Source organism: Pezoporus occidentalis, unplaced genomic scaffold (assembly GCF_034315485.1).
Source record: "Pezoporus occidentalis ecotype Australia unplaced genomic scaffold, CSIRO_AGI_Poc_V1 ctg133, whole genome shotgun sequence".
NCBI classification, from domain to species: Eukaryota; Metazoa; Chordata; class Aves; order Psittaciformes; family Psittacidae; genus Pezoporus; species Pezoporus occidentalis.
This window is the reverse complement of record NW_026913136.1, coordinates 567737-590185: the sequence shown is the minus strand read 5'-3', so window position 1 is coordinate 590185 and position 22449 is coordinate 567737. Positions and strand designations below refer to the sequence as shown.

The 22449-nt window shown below is 40.6% G+C and overlaps 1 protein-coding gene across 1 annotated transcript in view; it reads left to right on the top strand.

Annotated features, from left to right (window-relative positions):
* Positions 1–22449, top strand: part of SH3GL2 (SH3 domain containing GRB2 like 2, endophilin A1) — a 94620-nt gene that overhangs the window by 58420 nt on the left and 13751 nt on the right. Inside the window, exons 2-3 of the mRNA XM_062609000.1 lie at positions 16206–16274; positions 18519–18591. Of these exons, the coding sequence (XP_062464984.1) occupies positions 16206–16274; positions 18519–18591 (142 nt within the window). The remainder of the gene's footprint in view (positions 1–16205; positions 16275–18518; positions 18592–22449) is intronic.

Here is a 22449-nt window from a genome sequence, read left to right as displayed (position 1 = left end):
AGCTACTACTCTTCAGGCAAAGAACAATGACACAGGAACTTTAGCAACCTCATTTCAAGAAATGACTAGCTCTGTCAGCGTGTATACTTAGTGCATCTAGTCCCAGTCCTGCAGTCTCTTAGAGGTAAAATTTCTTTGGATTTCAAATAGGATTTTTTTTCCTGTGTCAAGACAGCAAAATTGGCAGATTGTTTTGTGTTGATTTATTTTTCCATCTTCAAATTTTGTGATGATTATAAAATTTATTGTTGGTAAGTTACTCAGGTCATAATGTCCTTACTTTAAACTGGCTGTTTTGGTGTTTCTTTTTACTGATACACATTATAAGAGAAGAAAACACTCATTAGGTTTCTGAACTTTAAAAAATGCAGTCTGTATCTGTTATCTTGCCAGTTGCCAGTAGATGCTAGAAATGTATTTCCTGCCAGGCTCAGCAGTTGCAGTGGTGACTTTTGAAAGGCTAAGAGAGCGGGGGTTGTTCAGCCTGGAGAAGACACTGGGGAGACCTTAGAACAGCTTTCAGTACTTAAACGGGTCCTACAGGAAAGCCGGAGAGCAACTTTTCACAATGGTTTTAAACTGACAGAGGCAAGATTTAGATTAGACATTAGGAAGAAATTCTTCACTGAGATTGGTAAGACACTGGGACAGGTTGCCCAGAGAAGCTGTGGATGCCCCATTCCTGGCAGCGTTCAAGGCCAGGTTGGACGGTGCTTTGAGCAGTCTGGTCTAGCAGAAGGTGTCCCTGCGCCCTGCCAGGGAAGTTGGAACTAGATGAGCTTTAATGTCCCTTCCAACCCAAACCATTCTGTGATTTGCAGTTCTAACTATTCATTTTGCTCTATTTGACAGAAACAACTTCATGTGTTAAGGGAAAAGTGAACTGGAAGAACCCAGCTTTGCAAGAGAACATTATACAGAAAAGAAGAATTAGAAACTTAATCAGTTGCTCCTTCAGATCAGTACACTGTTTGTCGTAAGAGCAGTTACATGCTTTTTTGCATTAAGCACAGTAATTCTTCGATCTTCTCAGTAATTCAGATTAGCATTATTCCACAGAGTGTCTGTGCTGTGGTAAGATAAGCTTTAGAATGAAATGGAAACTGTAGAGCAGCAAAGCCTTCTCATGGTCCCACTTTTTTGCTAAATAAAATAGGTCATAAGTCACACAAGTGGAGTGCACTGCCAGGTTATCTCAGCAAAGAACTCCAGTTGTACTGATACTGAAACCATAAAAATACAAAGTCAGGGTGGCTCCTGGCAGAATTGATTCATGGACAGATTCTAGTGTGTTGTGCACTGATCGGAAATGATAGCCATGGTTGGGTGGCCACCACGTCACGAGAGCTGATAGCAATTTTTCGAACAGTTTCACTGCTAGATAGTGCTTCATGTTAGATAGTGCTTCATGTTTTTGGTGAAGAGCAGGAGATGGTGCATAGCTGGGGGTAGCTTTTCTTCTCTTAGAAAGACGACTTTGGCCTGTGAATTTTTGGCATCTTTAAAAGGACATGCTGTTAGTCTTTATTTTCCTAGTCCCCCCCCCCAGATTCTGTCCCCTTTCAGAAGCACAGTGGCAGTACCAGTTGTCTTACTGAATATTTCTGTGGTGCTGTGGTGTTCTCCAGGCTGCTGTTTCCACACCAATGCTAAGCCCATGGCTTTTTTTCCCATGTGGCTCTTTTGAAAGTCTGAATACAGGATTCAGTGGGTCATGGCCCACCTTGTCTTGTCCCCCATACTGGTAATGGAGAACCTGAGACTTCCCTGAGGGTAAGAAGTGGGTAAAAAGTCTTTCTTGAGAACACCACTAATATGTGTACCCATACAATTTTTTTTGATCTGCTGTGATTTGTCAGATAGTGTGTACCAAGCTTATTTTCACAGTGTCACTTGTTTGTGGTGTTCTTCTGGCTTTTGAAAAGTGCTGCTAAATTTGTATGTCAAAAATCTTTCCATAGCTCTTGTTTAGTGTTTGTTCATGCTTATGTTGGCATAGGGTAGCTGGCATATGAGATTACTGGATCATAATCAGAAGGAAAACCATGACTGATTTGTAGATCACATCATAGCTCATGCATACTTTAAGGAGAGATGTAAAACCAGTTTATTATTCTGGGTATTATAATTTCACACAGTAGCTAAGGAACTGGGACATTGAGAAAATGTTATTCACAGGTTCATGGTTATTCACAACATGGCTTATCTGTTGTCCACCATTTTAAAGAATTTCAAAGTAAGTGACATATTTGGTATAACTGAAGTATGAAAAATGAGATATTGCAAAAACTTGTATGACTTCTTCTCTGTCTCCCTATTCCCTTCTTCAGTTCTAGATACTTTTCAACCAGTAAAATCCTCAGTTTTGCATTGCTAATGGTGAAGGAAAGAAATATTAGCACTTGCATGTCTTCATTTAAATATGTGTATTATATTTATTTATGAGGTTTTATCATTTAAAAAACCCAACCAACCAAACTTCACCTGTACTCAAATGTATTGTAATGCCTGTGTTAGGATGTGACTACATGATGTACACCTATGCTGCAAATTTCACACCAAATTAATGTTGGCAATATAGAAGCTCAAGACACAAATAGTTTTTATTCTTAAACAGAAGAAACGCATTTTCTTTGGATACTGTAATGCCATTATCCTGTAAAGCTAACTATTAAGAATGATTCCCCTAGGAAACCAGTGGCATACTGTCATGGTGATAGTATTGGATTTTGTGTAATTTCCAGTCTTCCACATTTGCACTTAATTTAGAGGATCAAAATGCCTTCATTTGAATATTTAAGATGTTCATAGTTAAAGTGTTGCTATATTTTTACTCATTCCTTCTTTCTCACCTTCCATGTGCAAAAGTAGGTGTAATTCAGCATGCCTTTATGCTGCTGCTTTTTTAAATTCCAGCAGCCATCTTCAAGTCTTAAATTATCCTTATCTTATTTAATCTAGCAAAACAGAAATGTTAAACTGTTTGAATTCCACCTTGCTGACTCCACGGAGAGACCAGGTGCAGGCAGGTCACCAGGCTTTGCAGAGTGAAAACCATTTCTGAACAGGGTTGGAAACAGCATTGTTCCAATTGTCAGCGGCATACTCCCAGTATTGGAAGGCCTGCTGGAGCCAGGGTATTTCTAGCCTTAAAGGAGGAGTTTTTTCAGAAGACTCCCTAGCATAGGCAAAGCTTTTATGTATTCTTATTAATCAATTACAGTGGTGCTTAGAGCAAAGATACTTAATGGCTTTAACTGTGGACTACTGCACTTACAGTTGTTAAGTACGATTGTTAGTATCAAACAGCAGCTGATAATAATGAAATGCAAAACCACTACAAGGTTGACATATCATTAAAAGTTTCTCTTTCAAAATGTCTGACATTACTGTTCTGTTTTGGGCTGGTATTCCTGAAATCTCGTCTCCTTTGGACACTCTCCAGCACCTCAATGTCTTTCTTGTAGTGAGGGGCCCAGAACTGAACACCGGATTCGAGGTGCAGCCTCACCAATGCCCAGTACAGTGAACAGACGTTCACTGCCATGGCCCTGCTGGCCACTCTGTTGCTGATACAGGCCACTCTGATGCTGATGGCCTCTTTGGATCAGTACTGCTATCCAGCTTGGTATCATCTGCAAACTTCCTGAGGGTGCAGTTTATCCCCTCATCCCGATCATTGATACGAACAGAACTGGGCCCAATTCTGAGCCCTAGAGAGCACCACTTGAGACCTTGCTACCTGAATTTAATTCCATTCATCAATACTGTCTGGGTCTCGGCCTTCTAGCCAGTTTTTTACCTATCAAAGAGTATACCCATCCAAGCCATGAGCAGCCCGTTTCTCTAGGAGAATGCTGTGGAAAGCGGTGTCAAGGGTTTTACCGAAGTCCAGGTAAACAACATCCACAGCCTTTCCCTCGTCCTCTGAGCAGGTCAGGTGCTTAAAACCTCATCATTTCTGCTGCTTTAGCTGATCCTGTCTCAGTAAAGCCAGTGGTAATTTTTCTGGTGATTTCTGTGGTAAAAGGTCAGCTCTGGAAGCACTCGCATGGTTGCCAAGAAGCAAGTTTTGCTGCTGTTCTACCAAGAAAATTATTGGTACTTTGCAAACATTCTTAACTCCAAGGCATGGTGGCTCCTGGGATCCCAGCTGATTAATCCACCCTTCTGCTGATGTGGTGTAGGGAAAATGCATATATGCTGAAATCTGATCACAAGTGATTAAATGACTTGGCATAGGTCATGCTCAGTCACTGAGGCACCCCACTGGAAAAAAGCTGTAAAGCTATTGGTGTAACAGAGACCCATCCGTAGATGAGCAGAAGTGGTGTCTGAAGCTGTCTGTATGGGTATGATATCGCTTGTAATATGGGGTTTCCTCATTTGGTGGCTTTCTACCAGGCTCTGAGGATACATGAGTTTACAGTATCTTTAAAACTATGACATGTAGTGCGCCATCATAAGCAGGTAACAGTGAAAAATCTGTGCTGCTCAGAGTCTCCGTAACCTGAAGGTGGTATTGAGATGAGTTCCAGGGGCTTCTGACTGCCACTGATTTTTTTGTGCAGGCTTGTCTGGGATCTTCTGTAGATTGGAAGGTGCCCTAAGACAGGTCAAGACTAGCAAAGCATATTTACACACTTCAAGCCGATCTCCATTGTGTATAATTAATTTCTGCCTGTATGTCACTTTTGGTTAATAATTCAAACACAGTATTTTAAAGCAAGAAACAGCAGTGTTAAATATTTAAGATTTCTGGAGAATTACTTTTTACATTGATTAAGAATACTTCCAAGGCAGTGCAATAGTTTATTCTCATATGATGTTAAAATTACAGGGGGTATAACCTGGCAAAAACCAGCTGAATTTGCATTCTAATAGGAACATTTGTCTGTGAAATTTGAGGTATGTATGTATTCTGAAGCGCAGAGCTTCGGCTTCTGTAAAAGACTGGAAGACTGATTGTAAAAGACCTTAAAAGACTGTAAATATCTTGAGATGGTCAAAGGTGTAAATATTGACAATTTTTGAGCTGGTCACAGGTCCTTTTACCAAGCCAAACTTTTTTTTTAATTTCATCTGTATTCCACCATTCAAACCAATTGTGAGTTACCATTAGGAAAAAAAAAGAAATAAAAAAAGCTTATTTCATTGTTATTTCTCAAAAATCTCTGTATCCCTTCAGATAATGAGACACTGCTTTGTAAATTCAGTAAAAAAAAAAATAGCAAAATATTTTAATTTCCCTTTGTCACAGGACCGTTCTTAAAGCATCAGTATCTTGAATTGCAGCTAGTACCACAGACACGTATTGTTAGCGCATCTAAAGCAGAGTTTGTTGTGTCGATCCATGATGTTTTATAATCAGTCTTGGCAGTGGTCATGAGATGCTTAGTGAGATCATTGCTACAGTACAGTTTGTTTCCGGGGGGGGATATTATGGTCATTTTTCTCATTTCTCTGGTACCTCTAAGCATTTCTAAGTGGGAGAGAGCAGTGGGCTCAGCTCTGCTTTTTCTTGATAGAGGCATGTTTGTGTAACTGCCTGGACTTCAGGGACGCTGCTGGTGAATCGCAATAGTGTCTTTTAGGTCACAGCTGAGTCTGGGGTCTCTTTTTCATGCAGTCTTTGTTTCCTTACATTTAAAGTCTTTGTCACTGGTAGCGGATACACACAATGGTGAAAGGAGGAAAACTGTCGTCTGCAAATTAAAATATTAATCCACTAGGGCTGCGGCTGGAAGGGGCAGCTCCTTCTCCCCGCCAGGGACTCTGACAGGGTCCCCCTGCTGGCCTTGCTGCAGATGGAGAAGCAAAGCTGCATCTGCCCCTGGCCGTTGCGCTGTGCAGCATGCTCATACACAAAACAGTGTCAGCCTAAGTGGTGACCTCTGTGCCATTTTCTTCTTTTATCTGAGTATGTTTCATTCTGTCATAACTCATCCAGTCCCCTTTCTCTTCTCCTTTCTCATTTGCATACATCTCAGAAGTGGAAAAAGGCATTTCAGTCAATCAAAGGCATCACTTCAGAGATACCCAGAGCTTGTCTGAGTGCTACTGTTCTGCTGTAGTGCTCTCCTGCCCCTGGTAACAGTGCTTTGTAACATACTGCCTTTATACAGTAAGGCACAGAATGTGAGTTTAAGGAAAGGGCATTCAGCTTAGTTTATGTAGTGTTCATGTAAAAAAGTTAAAGCTTAAAGCAGACCTCAGCAATTTCTAAATTCTCTGCTATCAGACTGGAAGTAGTGGATAGCTTTGGGTTGCTCCGTATATAATTAATAAATTATCAACATTGCCAATAGCATAAGAAAATATGCAGATAATTTGGACAGGCACTTTTTTGTGCTGTACAGACTGCAACATTTTAGGCATATGGCAATAGGCACGCCAGAAATAAAATGTACATCTGTACCAGCAACAGCATATAGACATGCTTTCCTTCACAGAATATCTTTAACAACCTGCCTTTGCCACACAGAAATTAATTCACTGTCAGATTCCAGTAAATGCACTTTCAAATTCAGAAGGGAAAAATTCACAATAATGCAGTTTCTACAGCTGTTAAACCAATGAACAGTATTTAAGCCGTGTTTTGATTTCTTGGCCTCTAGCAGCTTCTGAATGTTCCTGGCATTCCCACATTTCCAGATGTTAAGGACTAGACTGCACCCAGCAAAAGGCATGTAGACTGGTATACGTTATGCAGAGTTATGCATTATGCCTTAAGTGGGATTTAATTGCTGCAAATTTCTTGTGCTGTTATTTTGCCATTTTGAGGGGTCTGAGTATGCCCTATTTATTTCTGCTGAACTTAAAATTTATTCATGTACTGAGAAAATTAAATTACAATGCCCCCAAAGCTTTAATATTCCGTTAAAATGAGTAGTTGTTTTGCTTAACAAAGTCATGTGTAGTGGAGTCTGCTTTACCAAGCAACACTACCTCGTGTCACTGCTTGCGTAGTACTGATCAGATATTTGGATTTATGTTTTGTGAAGATCTTAGCAAGGTGTAAACTGTGCCCAGGTGCTCCTCACTTGCCATACCTGCATGTGAAATGCTCAAGCATTTTTCAGAACTGGCATTCAGTGCATGTAAGTTAGCTGGATCAGTAGCCAAGACTGAATGTTACTCTTCATGAGGAGTGAATATGAACTCTGCCTCCCAGCTGGCAGCTGAAACCAGTGCTGCAGGAAACAGGGTTTTGTGTTGAAATGTCATAGGTGAGCTCCAGGAGGCTGGTGGCATAGTTAAGAAACTATGGGGTGGTTTAAGCCACCTGTCACCTCTACCCAGATATATCTGCTCTGTGGTGAGGCACGCTTCTATGTGCCAAGTGAAGCAGTAGGAAGGCAGAGATCATTGTTTCTGCTGAACTTAGGACCCATGTAGGTGGGGCTAGCATGTGTTAATGTATGTAGTTGAGGTAAAATGAGTCATACTGTACATGGGCTCCAGATTAGGATACTAGCTGGATGGATATATGCTGCTGTCTTTCCCTCTTTTTGCCTTTCAGATACACAGCTTACCTGCCTGAAAGTGCAGCATTTGAATTTAACACTTCAGTTCTATCTACCAGAGGAAGCATCTTCCCCTTTAAGCTTAAAACAAATTGCTTTGGAGACAGAGAAGTATAAAGGTGTGAACGAATGCATAATTTCATGGTTTACGCTCTCCTTCTAAAATACGAAAAACATTATTTATTCATAGTAACGCAGTGTGACAGCTCAAGAGCTGGCAACTGATAGCGTTCCAGAGGAGAAAGCTGGTACTGAGCACCTCTAGAAATCTGAGAATCCCCAAAACTCTTAGCCTTCTGGTATTAGTTTTTCCCCTCTCTGAGTTTCCTTATTGCCACCCAGCTGATTGAGCCACTTGCACTGAAGAGATACTCACGCAGCTACCAATTTTTTTGGCACTCAGTGAAACAAACAGAGCACAGATGTCCTCTTTCTCAGTGGCCCTGAAGCATAGGGCAGCATTCCCAGTACTGCTGTGTGGAGAACCTGTAATAATTGTGGGTCTGAATCCAGATCCTTTTGCACAGGAGTGAAAACCTTGGGAGCATCTTATTGCCTACAGGTCCACTGAATGGAGTAGGTTATGCTACTGTTGTCATAAGACGAAGTACCATGTGGGAAAAGACAACATACGGGAACAGATTCTCTGCTCTTTTTCTGTACTGAAAAAAAAAGCAGACATTGGCACATTCAGCTAACACAGCCACCTTTTTAATGCCAGTTTCTTCCCTGTTTCTCATACTGGTAGCTTGCTGGGGACAGTGTTAAAAAAAGCACACAGTGTTCTGACAGTCCTCAGCTCCGTCAGCTTTTGAGTTCTTGCCAGTTTCTATTTGCCAGCTCTTGAGGCCACTCAGAACTGCAAAGGTGCTGGGGTTGTGACCAGCTTCTGTCTGAACTTAAACTTTACAAAGAACAGCATCCCAAAGTGTATGCTTGGTAAAACGTGAAACTTCAGTAAATAAGTTTAAATGCATGAAACGGATTATCTTGGTTATTGTGGGTGCATTGCAGTGTCTCAGCTATCAGCACATCTCTGTTACTGGAACGCATGATACTGATTTAAATTTTTGTCTGCTCTAGATTAAAATTTACCTCATCTGTCATGGTGGGTGTCTCTGCAGTGCAGGGCACTACTACACCAGCACTTCATCAGCAGTTCTTCCCCTCCTCTCACCCTGCTTTATTTCACTTACCAATGGACAGCCTCCAATGTAATGCAGTGGCATTGCAGCAGAGACTCTGCAGTAACTCCTGTCAGTGCAGACGCTTGCAGCATACTTTCGTATCATGTGCTAGTGCTGAATTTGAATGACTCCCTGTGATGCTGGAACTGCAGGAATTCTGCAGTGTGGTCCTTGCTAGTAGTCAGAAGCAAAATACTATATCAGACTGGTTGAAGAAAGGATTGATACAGACACCCTCCTCCCCTGCCTTCCCCGCCCCCCCCCCCCCCCCCCCGGACAGCTTTAGCAGAAAATGAAAAAAAAACGAAAAGGCAAACTGGGGATTGGTTCTTAATGAGGAGAGTAAGAATGCAGGATAGGTTCACAACACGTATGTATAACACTGCATCAGTGCTGGAGGTTGGGATACTGATCTGTTTTTATTCTTCTTGGGGATAAATAGTTCCACTTAAGCTGTATTGTGTTACTGAAGATCCTATCCCCCTTCATGACTTGACAAGCTTTATCAATGGCTTTGTCTTTGGCATACAACGCAGTTCCTGTGTTGTGTGTATGTTACATCTATAGCCAACTTCCCTGGCTTTCTGATGTGCCTTTAGGCTGTTTGTGCAGCTATTAACAGGGCTATGTGCCCTGCTACTAGCTGCTATGAGGACTAGCAAGACCAAGCTATTGTGTATATATATAAAGGGTAATTAGAAGATCCTTTGTGAAAGATTAAGGCAAGCCTTTTAGAGTCCAGTCATACCCTTCCCTTTTCTCTAGAGTTTCCAAAACTCGGTTCACTTCCTGATCTTTGAATAGTGTACTCTTTTTGTTGACATTCTGCATGCAACAGCAGAGTCAAGGGAACTTTTAAGGGAGAATAAACCTACCCAGCCTGTGGCTGGTGTTGTGGAACAAGCTAGCCAACAGGGATTTCTAGCAGGAAGAAAGTTATATCAGTGCTCTCGGGGGAGGGAGTATATTATTTCCTGATTAAATATATCTGATGAGTGACAGAAGGGAAAGGGAAAAGGAAAAGATAATCTCAGGCTTGTCTGGCAGATGCTTACCTAAACCACATCACAAACATTTGTTAGATACACTCCTGATGGCAAGCAGTAGCAGGTGCAAATGAATGCTCACAATTTTCCCATGTGGTAGGCAAGTGTATTTCTTCATTCTGCCAAGGAGAAAGCAAAGCTTCCATGGCATAATCAAAGTCTCAGTGCAAACATGAGATAAACAGTGGAGTTCTCTGGAGATTCCTGGATCTCTCATTCTTTCCCTTTTGCATTTCACACTGTCTTCATGACCCCTTCATGACCTTGGTAGCTGTGTTTCTCAGTTGGAGTCGCTGTGCTCCTCAATTCTGCAAGGGAAGGATCCTGTGCTAATGAGCTCCAGACTGCATTGTGGACTGGCCTTGTAGTCATCCCATTGAAGGAGAGAAATTTACTGGTGAAACGTAAATGGGCATTACTGTATCTTAAATGTATATTAAGCTTGGATCCTATTTTTGTTTTACTGCCGAAGTGACTTGTTCTACATTCTCATGTCATGTCCTGTTGACAGTCATGATTTTGCGCAAGGTGCTTACAAATTAACAGAGAAATAGAATAAAATTCAAAGAATTTTCAATGCAAGAGACTGGGTGATAGCTTTCCTCTCTCGTGAAATCGTTTGTGTTTAAACGTGGGGTTTTGCTCTAACAAATTAGTGCAATGTAAGTGTGAGGCTTAGCAGGCATTTCTGGCTTCTGATGAGATTTCTCACATCTGTTGAGTTTCCTGTAGCTCTCCAATGTAATGATACTGGATCATTTGGTAAATCAGCTGTTCCGTAAATGCTTCATCAAGCTTTCTCTACCTCACTGGAAATTACACGTCAATTTCCTTTCCAGTACAGGATAAGGTGTTGTGAACCACACTTGATATTTTCTACAGCCTCTTTGTGGTTTTGAAGATAAGCTACCTCCAGACTAACCTGGAAAAGGTCCTTCTTTTATTTTATATTCTGGTGTTACTTGGAGGAGTCTAAAATACAGCTAATGTACATATGCTTTTGAGGTGGATTTTTCTTTTAGTCCTTATTCTGATTTATCTGAAATCAGAAAAACTTCTCTCTTGATGCTATGCTAAATACTTCCTTTGGCTCAAGGAAATATGCTTTATTATCTGCAGAGAACCAGGGCTATGACCATAAACATTTTCAGATTTCACATGTGTTCTGAGATAACAATTTCTGATACCATAAATGCCAAACTGTGCAGGATCAAACAGAAAAATTAGTCTGGAGGTTTTGTCTTACTCTAGCATGTGAAGTGACAGAATAATAATAATAATAATAAAAAAAAATGCATACTCTTGATAAGAGACTGTGCTCTTTATAAATGTTCTTTTCCAAATGTTTTCTCCTTCTGAAAAGCCTACAGTGTTGGCAAACCTTCACTAACTGTACAGACTTTTGTGTGGTGTGGGGGAAAAGATGTAATTAATACCTTTTTGTGCATCAAAAATATACAGATCTTTTTTACATGTAACAATGTCATGTTTTACAGTTGAGTTCTCAGTATTTTATGTGACTGAGAACAAGTGCTATGTGCTTTAGAGCAAACTCCAATTTTATAAAGATACATTTCCACCTAGGCAGAATATTAACATCTGCTGGTCAGAATGCTTCAGTAGGGGCAACAAAAGCGGCATAAATCCTACAATCAGGGGAAGAAAGAAACTTGTTTCTTTCCTGGTAGACCATATTAAAAAGGCAGGGTTTTTGACTGACAGGATCTGACAGGTTTTAAAGACTGACAGGATCTGAAATATAAGCCATAGGGACAGGAGTATGGTTCGGTAGATGGATTTCACATGAAACAAAAAAACTAGTAGGTCTTAGTTATGGAGCCATTTGTTCCATTTTCATATAGTTGTGCAGTTAACCTTATTTTTTTGTAATGCTGTGTCATCATTCAGCATGTCACATGGGACAAAAATATGCTTGTGCAATCACTACGAATATGCTGAAAATTCCAGTTACCTTTTATAATACACACTGATAATCACTTGTACAATATCCCACACAGCAGTCCTCTAACTGATAATGGTATCAGTCTGATGCTGCTGTATGTCACTATTTGCAAGATACTAATGTAAATCAAATGTAGATTATATTAATACTGCATTGTACTAGAGTGCCTTCTGAGCAACTCACAGTTCAAACTGCTACCAGAAAGCCTAGCACAGTACAAAAATGCAGCAAGATCATCATTAAACTACAGATAGTAGTCACCTGATACTGCAGCTCTATTAATTTCATGAAAGTTTGGCAGCATGTACAGAAGGCAGTTTGCTTCTATACGGAAGCAGAAAACCAGCTTTGAATAGATTGCCACCACAATAGACTGCCCTCACCTATGATGCAAACTGAATGCCCTGTTTGCAAAGCAGTCACACCATGGTGAGACTGAGAGAGTAAGTCTCTTCTCCTTTATGGCATGCATTTGAAATAGCTCCAAATACAGAGCACAGCAGCACTTTTACTCAATGTTTGGATGTTGAATCTTATTTTTCATTAAAATATGCTGATATTTTAATGATAATTTTGTTGCGAAGGCTTTTTGGGGGCAAGATGGAATGGGTAATCAACATTAGGAAGAGAATGCATGATCACAAAATAAGTAAATAATGTTGGCTGTGGTATCGGATTGGGTCTTAATTCTTCCATATGACTGGACTGAGATGTAGTATTACCATTTTCCAGGACAACTTAAAGGGTCTAATTTTCATTCTGCTGTTTGGTTCTTCTAAAGCAAGAACCAAAATGTTGAAACCTCAACTCAAATGATATGGCAAAGGACAGTTTGTTTTCTGGCTAGCTGTAATTGTTACCTGGCTGTGTTAGACTTCTTCTGAATCTTCAGAGCAGGAGCAGATCCTCAGCTGATGAAACTGGCATAGCTTCATGACCTGTTATAATCAAATCTGGCAATCTTAGAGAATGGTAAGAGCGGTAGCCTTAATTAAATGCTTTAACAGTTGATTTGGAGGATGGATATAAAAGGGCTGCAGAATATCTCTAAATCTAGTAGGACAGTGATGGACATAGATGTGGGCTCTGTTGCAAATTAAACTCTGTTTAGACTGCCTTTCTCAGGCCCACTGCTCCCAACTGCCCACTTTAGATTATGGCCTTGCAAAGAGATTTTCCCTGACCTAAGAGGCAGAAACTTTTGAGGATTTTTTTTTTCTTATATTTGAACCCTTAATTTGAGTTCTTATTTCTGACTGCTGAGTTTAAATTTTCAAGTGGGATTTTGTTTCAGCTCTTTCCTGTGGTCTGTCACTGCTTTCCCAAACCCGAGTTTTGCCTGGATAATGGAGGTGAAGGTACTTCTTTGAGGGCCTATGGTGTAACTACCTTGAAAGATGAGTCACTCAGCTCCAGAGCTGAAGGCTTTACAGCTCATCTCTTCTTTGATTCACCTCTGTTGCCTGTAACAGTACTTGACCCAGAGCTTTACAAATGAATTTTCTTGCTAGCACATAGTTCCGTTAGTAACCTTAAATGAGTGACTCACGATGGTGATTATGAGGCTAATTTTGACAAAGTGACCAAAAATCTATAGCATGTTTAGAAGAAAAGGACGACTTGCTGTCCTGGGTTCAGCAGCAGCAGTCATTTTTCTCCTTTTGAGTATCTGGTGCAGTGCTGTGTTTTTGACTTTCAGCCTGGGAACAGCGCTGATAACACCGATGTTTTTAGTTGTTGCTAAGTCATGTTTACTCTGAGCAAGGACTTTGTGAGTCTCATGCTCTGCCAGGGAGGAGGGGAAGTTGGGAGGAAGCAGAGACAGGACACCTGACCCAAACTAGCCAAAGAGGTATTCCATACCGCAGTACATCATGCCCAGGATGTAAAACTGGGGGCAGTTATGCGGAAGGGCAAGATCACTGCCGTGGTCAGGCTGGGTATCGGTCGGCAGTTGGTGAGCAGTTGTATTCTCTCCCCTTGTTATTTCCCTTATCATTATTGTTATTGGTGGCAGCAGCAGTGGTTTGTGTTATACCTTAGCTACTGGACTGTTCTTATCTCAACCCATGGGAGTTACATTCTTTCAATTCTCCGCCCCATCTCTCCAGGTGTTGGGGGAGGAAAGGTATGGGGGGGGGTGACAGAGTGGCTGCGTGGGTTTTTTTGTGGGTTGCCAACTGGGCTTAAACCATGCCACCTGACTTTTTGACATAGCAGTGACTATTCCAACAGACTAAAGATCTGCATTATAAATAGTGCCATACATTCCTCAGCTAAAATAATGATGAATATGGAAGGAAGGAGTAATTGCTATGGTTTGTAGATGTCAGATGGGAACTTTAGGGCATCTGTGGGGATTACAATTGCAATTACTTTGCAAATCCTCATCAACTATGAGAAAACCTCAAAGTGATGAGAAGTAAAGCTACAGCTGAAAAAGGGCTGGAACCTTAATTACCTTTGGGGATTTTGTATCCTTTTAGAGTTGAACTTTAGTTATTTATAATCTGGTTTCAATATGTAAGTACTAGTGTATTTTCATACTGTTGTTTTCAGGGACATGAAAACTTGGTAGAAATCTGAATAGGAGGTCTGTTTGCAGAAGATTTATTCAAGGGCTGGTGAAGAAAGCCTCTGATCTTCTATGATTTATTTTTCTACCATTTTTTCACAGAAACTGCAAATGAATAGCACCTTTCAGGACACTTTGCCACTGCAGAATTATTCCTAACAGCGCTGAGTTTGAAATCTGTGATTTTTTTGTGGCACTTCACTAACCTCTGCAAGGCAAAAATTCAGTAATATAGACCATGCAAACTCATCTGCGTTCAGAGAGTGTCTGCATGGGTTTGCACATCTCTTCTGTACAGGAAAAAGGGATAAGTAAAAGTCTTTGTTTGCTGTTTGGGTTTTGGGTTTTTTTCATGATGTTTTAGAATACCGGTCTCATTGATGCTCCATTTTGGCTACTAATTTGCCAGGAGCTGACAGAAAATAAACAGAGCTGGTAGCCATTTCCTATAATTATAGCCTGCATTAGTAAATGCTTAGCAATGCTGCACTTGCAGCTTTGTTGGAGTGAACTGGAGTTTGAATTTAAAATTAACCAATTGTCTGGGCTTTATTAATGGCATTTGAATAATGAACTGAGTCTTCCTCCTTTTATGCAAAAAGAAGGCTAAAGAAAAGTTAACACAGTGGTTGAAACCAGGAGGAATAATGGCAATTTTTCTTCTGTTTCTCCTTTTTTATTGCAGGAGTCACTTCATTGAAATCAGTAGATACACTTCATTACAATATTCTAAAGATGATTCACAGGCACCTAGGAAAGTTTGAAGAATTACATGGCGTTCAGTACAAAGAAGAACTATAAATGGATAGAAAACAGAAAATCATAAATCTAATGAATTTCTTATGACAGCCCAATGAAAGATCAGTCCATTCACTGGATCATATGCACCTGACTTAGTTGTGGAATTACACCACTACAACACTTTGCGACTGACAACTCAGTTGCTATAATCCATTTTGAATGGTGCTGCATAGCAGTTACTGTTCAAATCTGTTACTGTCACTTTCACTGACAGTAAGTGGAAACTCAGTTCATTGTGTTCCACTGAATCAGGGAAATGAAACAGTAGCACAGGTTCATTTTCCAATTAGTTTTCAAACTGAGTATTTTATAAAAAACAGAGTATTTTCTAAAGACATGAAACCAAAGATCCCTTTCGTTCTTTCTAATAGAGCTGTCAAATGGGTATTTTATATATAACTCATGTGAACCTCAAGGTCTTTCATGGTCAGTAGAGTTTTTTTGTATCTATCACTTTTATTTAGAAACTCAATTCTTAATGGTGAAGGTTTGGTAGTGGCTTAAGTCAGTTATGTTTCTGAGAGTTCTTAGTCATGGGGTTATGGGTGCCTGTTGTCTTCTGAGTCGCTGGAGTCCAGCCTTGGAAGCTTCTTGCTCTGTGCTTAGGAATGATTATTACTGTTGGTGTTGCATTGGTACACATTGGGCAAAGCAGCTGGGCCATTTTTCAGCTCTGATGAGAAATTTTTTATAGCCTTTCTTCCTTCCCCAGTTTATTCTGTCAGAGCGCCTCCTTTTTTTGTGAGCACATGTGACCATGGATATTTCTGTCTGCTGACTACAGATTCGTCATTGATGATTAATTGCTTGATAAGTTCCAAGATACAAACAGTCATTCAACAGAGAAATAGAGGTGTGATCTTGCAAAGACATGATATAATGTACTTCTGACACCAGCAGGAGACTGGGTCTCTGAAACTTAAGCGGTAACATCTTATTTTCTCATTGTGTAATTTAAAGTGAGTTTGAAATAAGTTTTTCAGAAAGAATAGTATGTCTGACTGTTGTAATAACTTACAAAAAACCCCAAAACATTTCACCAGGAAAACATGCTAGATTTTTCAGTTATTGCTGAATGTGGTTTTTGTTTTTTTTTTTTAACTGCAGAAAGTGAGTGAAAAAGTAGGAGGTGCAGAAGGAACCAAGCTAGATGATGACTTCAAAGAAATGGAAAGGGTAAGTCTAAATTCGTTAGGGTATATCCACTATTACCATTCAGTTTCCTTTCTAGGACAGGAATTTCAAAGTTTCTGTCCCTGGATCACTCAAATAATATTTAAAGACTAAACTTTTATTCAGCCAGACTGAGCTTTATATTTCTTATGTGTGTTTTTTTTCTAACCAAGGCATATGTAATATATGGCACTCTTTGTAATGCCGGTATTTCATTCAGAGATTGAGGCAGACATCAGCTACAAATTAGCTTTGGTCAAAACAGCGTACAAGTTCTCTGAAAAGGAGTCTGCCTACATGATGGTAATTTCACTGGTAAAGGGTGCCTGGAATTCTCAGCTCCTCAAGCATCAGTCAAGAGGAGCGAGAGTTGTCTGCCAAAGGGGATTGACAGTCACAGTGTCATATTCACTCGCACGTTCAGAGATCTTGTTAGGCACCCTCCACTGGCGAAGTTACATGGGTAGATCGGGTTAACCCCAGCATACTGCCTGGTGAGGCTGGCAGTGGTAGCACTGAGTGTTTCTGTGGAGGAGGCGGGGAAAAAGCCACAGCTGGGTGTGATGGTGATAATATTTCAGTTGGAAGGATAAATATGGACAGTTTTTTTCTGGCTTCGACTTTGAAAAATCTTGTAATACAAGTTACTGCTAGGTGACTTGTAGGGTAGGTATGTGTTACATAACTGATCGAGAGAAACAGAAGCTATTTGCACATTTATATAGTGAGATGGGAAAAAAGCTTGGATAAAAAAATAAAGGAGAAGGGCATATACTTTGTACTTCTCCCTGTGAAAGTACTGCATAGTTGGTTTCTCCCCTTCTGCCCAGCTTCCTTTTGAATGTGCCACAAGTATAGGCACTGCTGTCAAAACTGGAAGATGTTAACAAAGATTCAGAAAACTAGTCCAAGGTTTAGGGTGGAAAATAGGACACTGCAACAGCCAGGGGTGAGTCCCACGTAGTGGTGGTGGGTGGCATGGGTTGGCAGCCCAGGAGGTGAAAGCACTGAGAGTTGAGAAGAGAGTGGAGTAAACTCATTGCTTTCCTCCACACTCCCCGCCTGGCCCTGTGTTCCCTGCCAGCGTTTCTGCAGGCAGTGGCCACACTCCTTCTGCCTGTCCCTGGCCTTCTGTTTCCCCACGCCCACTCTCCTGTGCAGCCTCCTAGCCATTTCTGGGCTCTCTACCAGGCAGTTCAGCTACTTACTCACCCAGGGCTGGCAGACCTCTTCTGCTGCTTTGTGTAAAGCACAGGGCAAGACCTGGCAGATGGCAGTGGCAAGAGGAAATGGGAAAGATGTCACTCACAGTGTGCTGCAAACAACCTGGCTCAGGTGTTCTTTTTTAAAGTAGGAACTTGCCATTATGGTAAAGGAGTTCACCCTGTGGGACACGAGGTACCCTGCAGAGAAATGCAATGTGTCTTTATAAATGCAGAGTACAGAACAGGTTACAGGGATCCCCAAACCTGCCAAAGCAACATTTTTTAGTTTGAGGCCTGATTCTGAGAGAGAGAATAGTTGCATACTTTGCTATATGCAGCTTAGGAAGCTGATGCAGAGTACGTCTTAAGAAAAACAAGAATTCCTATTACAGTAGAAGAAAGTAAAAAACCTTTTCAGGTTTAAGTATTTTAGATTTCTAAATATAAATTAACGCCTTCATGGAGTCAGCCAGGGGAAGTCAATGGCCAGAGTGTCTCTGCTGGTAGGTTTCTTGAAACTGGAAACTGAGTGATACCGAGTCTTCCTTTACCCAGTTTTACTAGAACTTGCTCTGAAAGAGTTACAAAGCTCATTTTATTACTGGTGGTTGGTTTTGATTGACATAGGCCTTCCTCTCATTTTGTCAGTTTTTTTTTTTTGGGGGGGGGGGGAATCAAAGATGGCTAATTCTTCAAATAGTTTTTAGTGACTGGTCTATCAAAAAATTTTCCATGTTGTGGATGTTTCCCAAGGTTATGGAAAGTATCAGCACCGTACAATAAGTCACATCAAGTTCCCAACACATCCTGAGGTACTCTGTACTAATGGCCTCACTTAAGAAGATCTGCTATGAACTGAAGTGGTGAACTCATACTTTGGTAGTTTTCCTGATACTATCACCATTCTGGTAGTGGGGCAGTTCTCAGGGACACAGAAATTAAGTCAAAAGAATTTATAAGAATTTATTTTTAAAAGAAGAAAAAAGTCTTCCTTTTGCTTAACATGTCTTTTCCTGTTTCTTTTTGTTTAACTCTCATTTAGAAAGTGGATGTTACCAGCAGGGCAGTTATGGAGATAATGGCAAAGACAATAGAGTATCTTCAGCCCAATCCAGGTAATGTAATTTCACAGTCTTACAGTACTTGCAGCACTTTCTGAAAACACTCTGTCTCACCAATATATATAGTCTGAATGATCTCATGCTCACTGGTGCAGTCAAGATCAAGACAAAATTGGTGAAATAGGTGTATTTACTTACAGACATCTGAATGTCAACACTGTGAGCAATGTGGGACTCCTTGAGAGCTGGAGGTGGCTATGGACTCCTCAGGGGAAGCAGGGCAGTGCCTGGCAGCCAGGGCAGATTCCACTGCTCTGGCCAGGCAGTGGGGGGTACTGGTGCAGCAACAGCCCTGGGCATCAGGCACCAGCCTGGGTATGGGAACAGGATGAGGCCGTCAGCCTGCAGTTGGGGATCGGGATCAGGCACAGTGAGGGTGTCTGCATGAGGCATTCTGCAGTCCCTGTGTGAGGGAAAAGGAGCAGGCAGTCCTTGCAGACGATGGGAATAAAGACAAAGCTGTGAAGCAAATTCCTCCAGGGTGCAGGAGGAGGCATAACAAGGGCTTTCACCAAGTCCTCTAGGGATTTCCCATCCTCGTCAGAGTTACTAAGGAGGGAGCTAAAAGGCAGCATGCAAAAGAGCTGTAGAACTGGAGAAAAAGGGAGATAAAAGAACATAATCCAAGATGACTAATTTGAACCTTCACAATAGAAATACATGAATGGTTTCTATGAAGGAAGGTTTTTTGTGATTGGGCTGAGAGAGTGGTGCATGCTCCTCTCTTGGCAGAGGATCCGTAGAAGGAGCAGGGATCTGGATGGAGCTCTTGTAATCATGTAAACCATTAAAGTCAAGAGTAGTGATGTAGGAGCGTAAGGGTTCAATAAGTCAATGGTGTCTCCGCTAATGGGGTCAACATATATAAAGTGAAGGTAAGATGGAGCCCTCTACCTACCATAAGTATCTTAGAGTCTCATGGAAGTACAGACCAGATTTTCATTCACTGTAAGGAATTTGTTTCCTCATAGCTGGAAACAGAGGGAAGGAGGATAATTTGATGATGTTGCCAGCACATTGAAAAAAGGAAGAATAATATTTACAAGTGCAAGAACTGCTAGAAAGAAAATAATGATGACTAGAACAGTTTCTATGTCAACAGATGAAAAAGTGTTTATGACTTGACTCTGCAGATTCATTGCTCATTGTCAACAACCACTCTGCAGGAAAAGCCATAGGATTGACAAATGTGGGGCTAGTGATAAAATTGTTAAGTACTGTGAAGCTGCTGTTGTGCATCATCATATAGACTCAGTAATAAGCTTTGGCTGTTTAGTGCTTCTCTGGCTGCCTTCCTGACATGTCTGAGTGATTACAATTGCTGTGAATCATGAAGGAGGCTCACAGTAACAACAGAAAGTTGAATTTCTGGAAGTAGCTAAGGGTGTGATTTCAGGCATCTCAGGCTGAGGCAGGTTTGCAGTGCCGCAGAAAAGAGCAGTTTCCATGCTCTAGCTCTACATCTCTTCATCTTCTTGTGGCATGTGCAAGTAGAATCAGGAAACTAAAACTGTAATAGGCAGGAGGAAGATGTAATTTCTTGCATATCAAATGAGATCATGTTACCCATTCCATGCTGCGCAAAGATAGCAGATGGAGTAAGAGGAAAGTAGGACTGATCCTTTTCAGCTCTCACCTGATCTTAGATTGTTTTATGCCAATTGCAAAATGACTCTATAGTGACAAGAATTGTGTGGAAAATCACTAATATTTTCAGTAAAATAAAAAAATTCCTTTTTAAAAATCTCCCTACTATCTTGGTGTTTACTTGGGGCACCAAAAATGCTGATTTCCAGTATATCCTGTTTACCTTCTCATTCTCATAAAAAACAGAAGCATCATTGGGAAAAGGGAGAAATGTAATGAAAAAAAAATAATTATTTAACATCAGTATTTAACAGAAGATTGTCTTTAAAAGTTTACCTGGGTTTTGCAAGGAGAAGAATGTTTGGGATGTACCTGTTCTGCAAACAGGCAGGGTACTCAACAAAACAACCATACGTTAGCTGTATAACGTGCACAGTTTATTAAACAAGCGCACTAAAGTGAATAAGCACACTAACGCAAATCAGGTTATGTATCTCTATAGTGAATAAGTACACTACAGCAATTCAGAGAGATACATACATAAATAAAGCACAGAGGAAAATCAGGAATGCATCAAACAATCGCTGCATAGCGAGAACAGAGATTAAGAAGAAATATATCATCAGTTACCACCAAATCATCATCCAAGCCCACACTTCAAGCTGGGAAGCCCTGCTGCAGCCGATGCTGAGATTCTGAGGTAACTGGGAAGATTCCTATGTGATGCATACACCCATAGGTAAGGCTTTGGAATCAGCTACAAAAGGGTCCTGCTGTTATACCCTTAGAAGAACAACCAGCTTTATGCCAGCTCGGTAATTGTTTACTCGTGGGGCTGTGCAGTTTCTCGTGATCTCACTGTTTGTACCGAGAGCTTTGGCCAGGCTCCCCAGTACAGCCAAGTATGAAGGTCGTAGAACAACTGTGCACCTATGTTTTCCTGGCTCTTTCCAACAAACTGTCATGATGAACATAAACATATATGCTCTACTGAATATACTTTGGTGAAAAACACTTTGTTAAAGTCTCTCTGTCATGAGCAGGAATCAACTGTCAGGTAGGTTTCCATCTATTACAGTAGCCAATACACTCCTTGATAACAACATGTGCCCTGAAAACATCAATATTCTTGGATAACATAGTACTGCAGTGCTAAAGATAATTAGCTTATTGGTGTTTTGAAGGATCAATAAATGAAGTATTCAGCATTGCCTAACTTCACTAAACAATTAACAAATGCTGGAAAGAAAAGGGAAGCGGTAAGGAGAAAGGGTAGGGAAAAGAAGGGAAAGGATATTAGAGACAAAGGTGAACTTATTGTTGGGCTGAGATTAGTGTGACTGAAAAAAATAGCGTGAATGAAAAAGCTTTGTAGACCTACCAATTAAAACAAACAAACAAACAAACAAACACCCACCCCCAAACCTGAAAGTAACTAAAATTGGACATGTTGAAGGCTCAAAGACTTTCCATTCAGATGTACGTGACTGTAATTTCAAGGAAAAGAGGGTGAATGATGAACAAGATTGAAAATACAAAGAATGATCAGTTGAACCTACTGCTGAAGTTTCTTTCAAACTCTTCTGGCAATATTCTTACGATTTGCCATCGTGCTGTTAACACTTCATATTAAGGTGAATCATTGGTGACACCATGAAAACCAATGTAAAGGAGAGGGGCCACAACTGGAAAAAACCCAAGTATTCATGTCACTTCCATGTGGTGTTTTGTGGATCTCTGCCTCTCCTCGCCCAGATAGAAACATAACTTAGGGAAGAAAGCAGATACAGTACCACAATAAAGGAACAGAAATGAAAGGGCTCAGACAGGATTTTGAGATTGACTGAGCACAAACACCTCTGCTCCCGTGGAAGTTACTGGAAACAACCTTAATAGAAGAAAAGTGGAATGAGACCACTTAGATGTATTCTGAAATTTCCTACTAAATCAGGTTTCTGATGTAATCATTATTAAAGGATTAGATGAATCATTGAAGCTTGAATTTTTCATGCATGCCTTTCTTCTATGATTTATTTCTTGCCCTTCCCTAATTGTCCTTTCATCTTTCTTTCTTTTCTGTCTACTCTTGCTTACCTGTCCAGAACATAGCCACTTATTTATAGTCACTCTTTTGGGAAAATCTTTTTTATTTTATTACTGAAAATACTCTCATTTGTTCCTGTTTTAACTAAGGTTGCTGACTTCACTACCCTGTCTGATTTTGTTTGCATTTTAGTTTCTTTTGCACTTCTGTATTTTTTAATT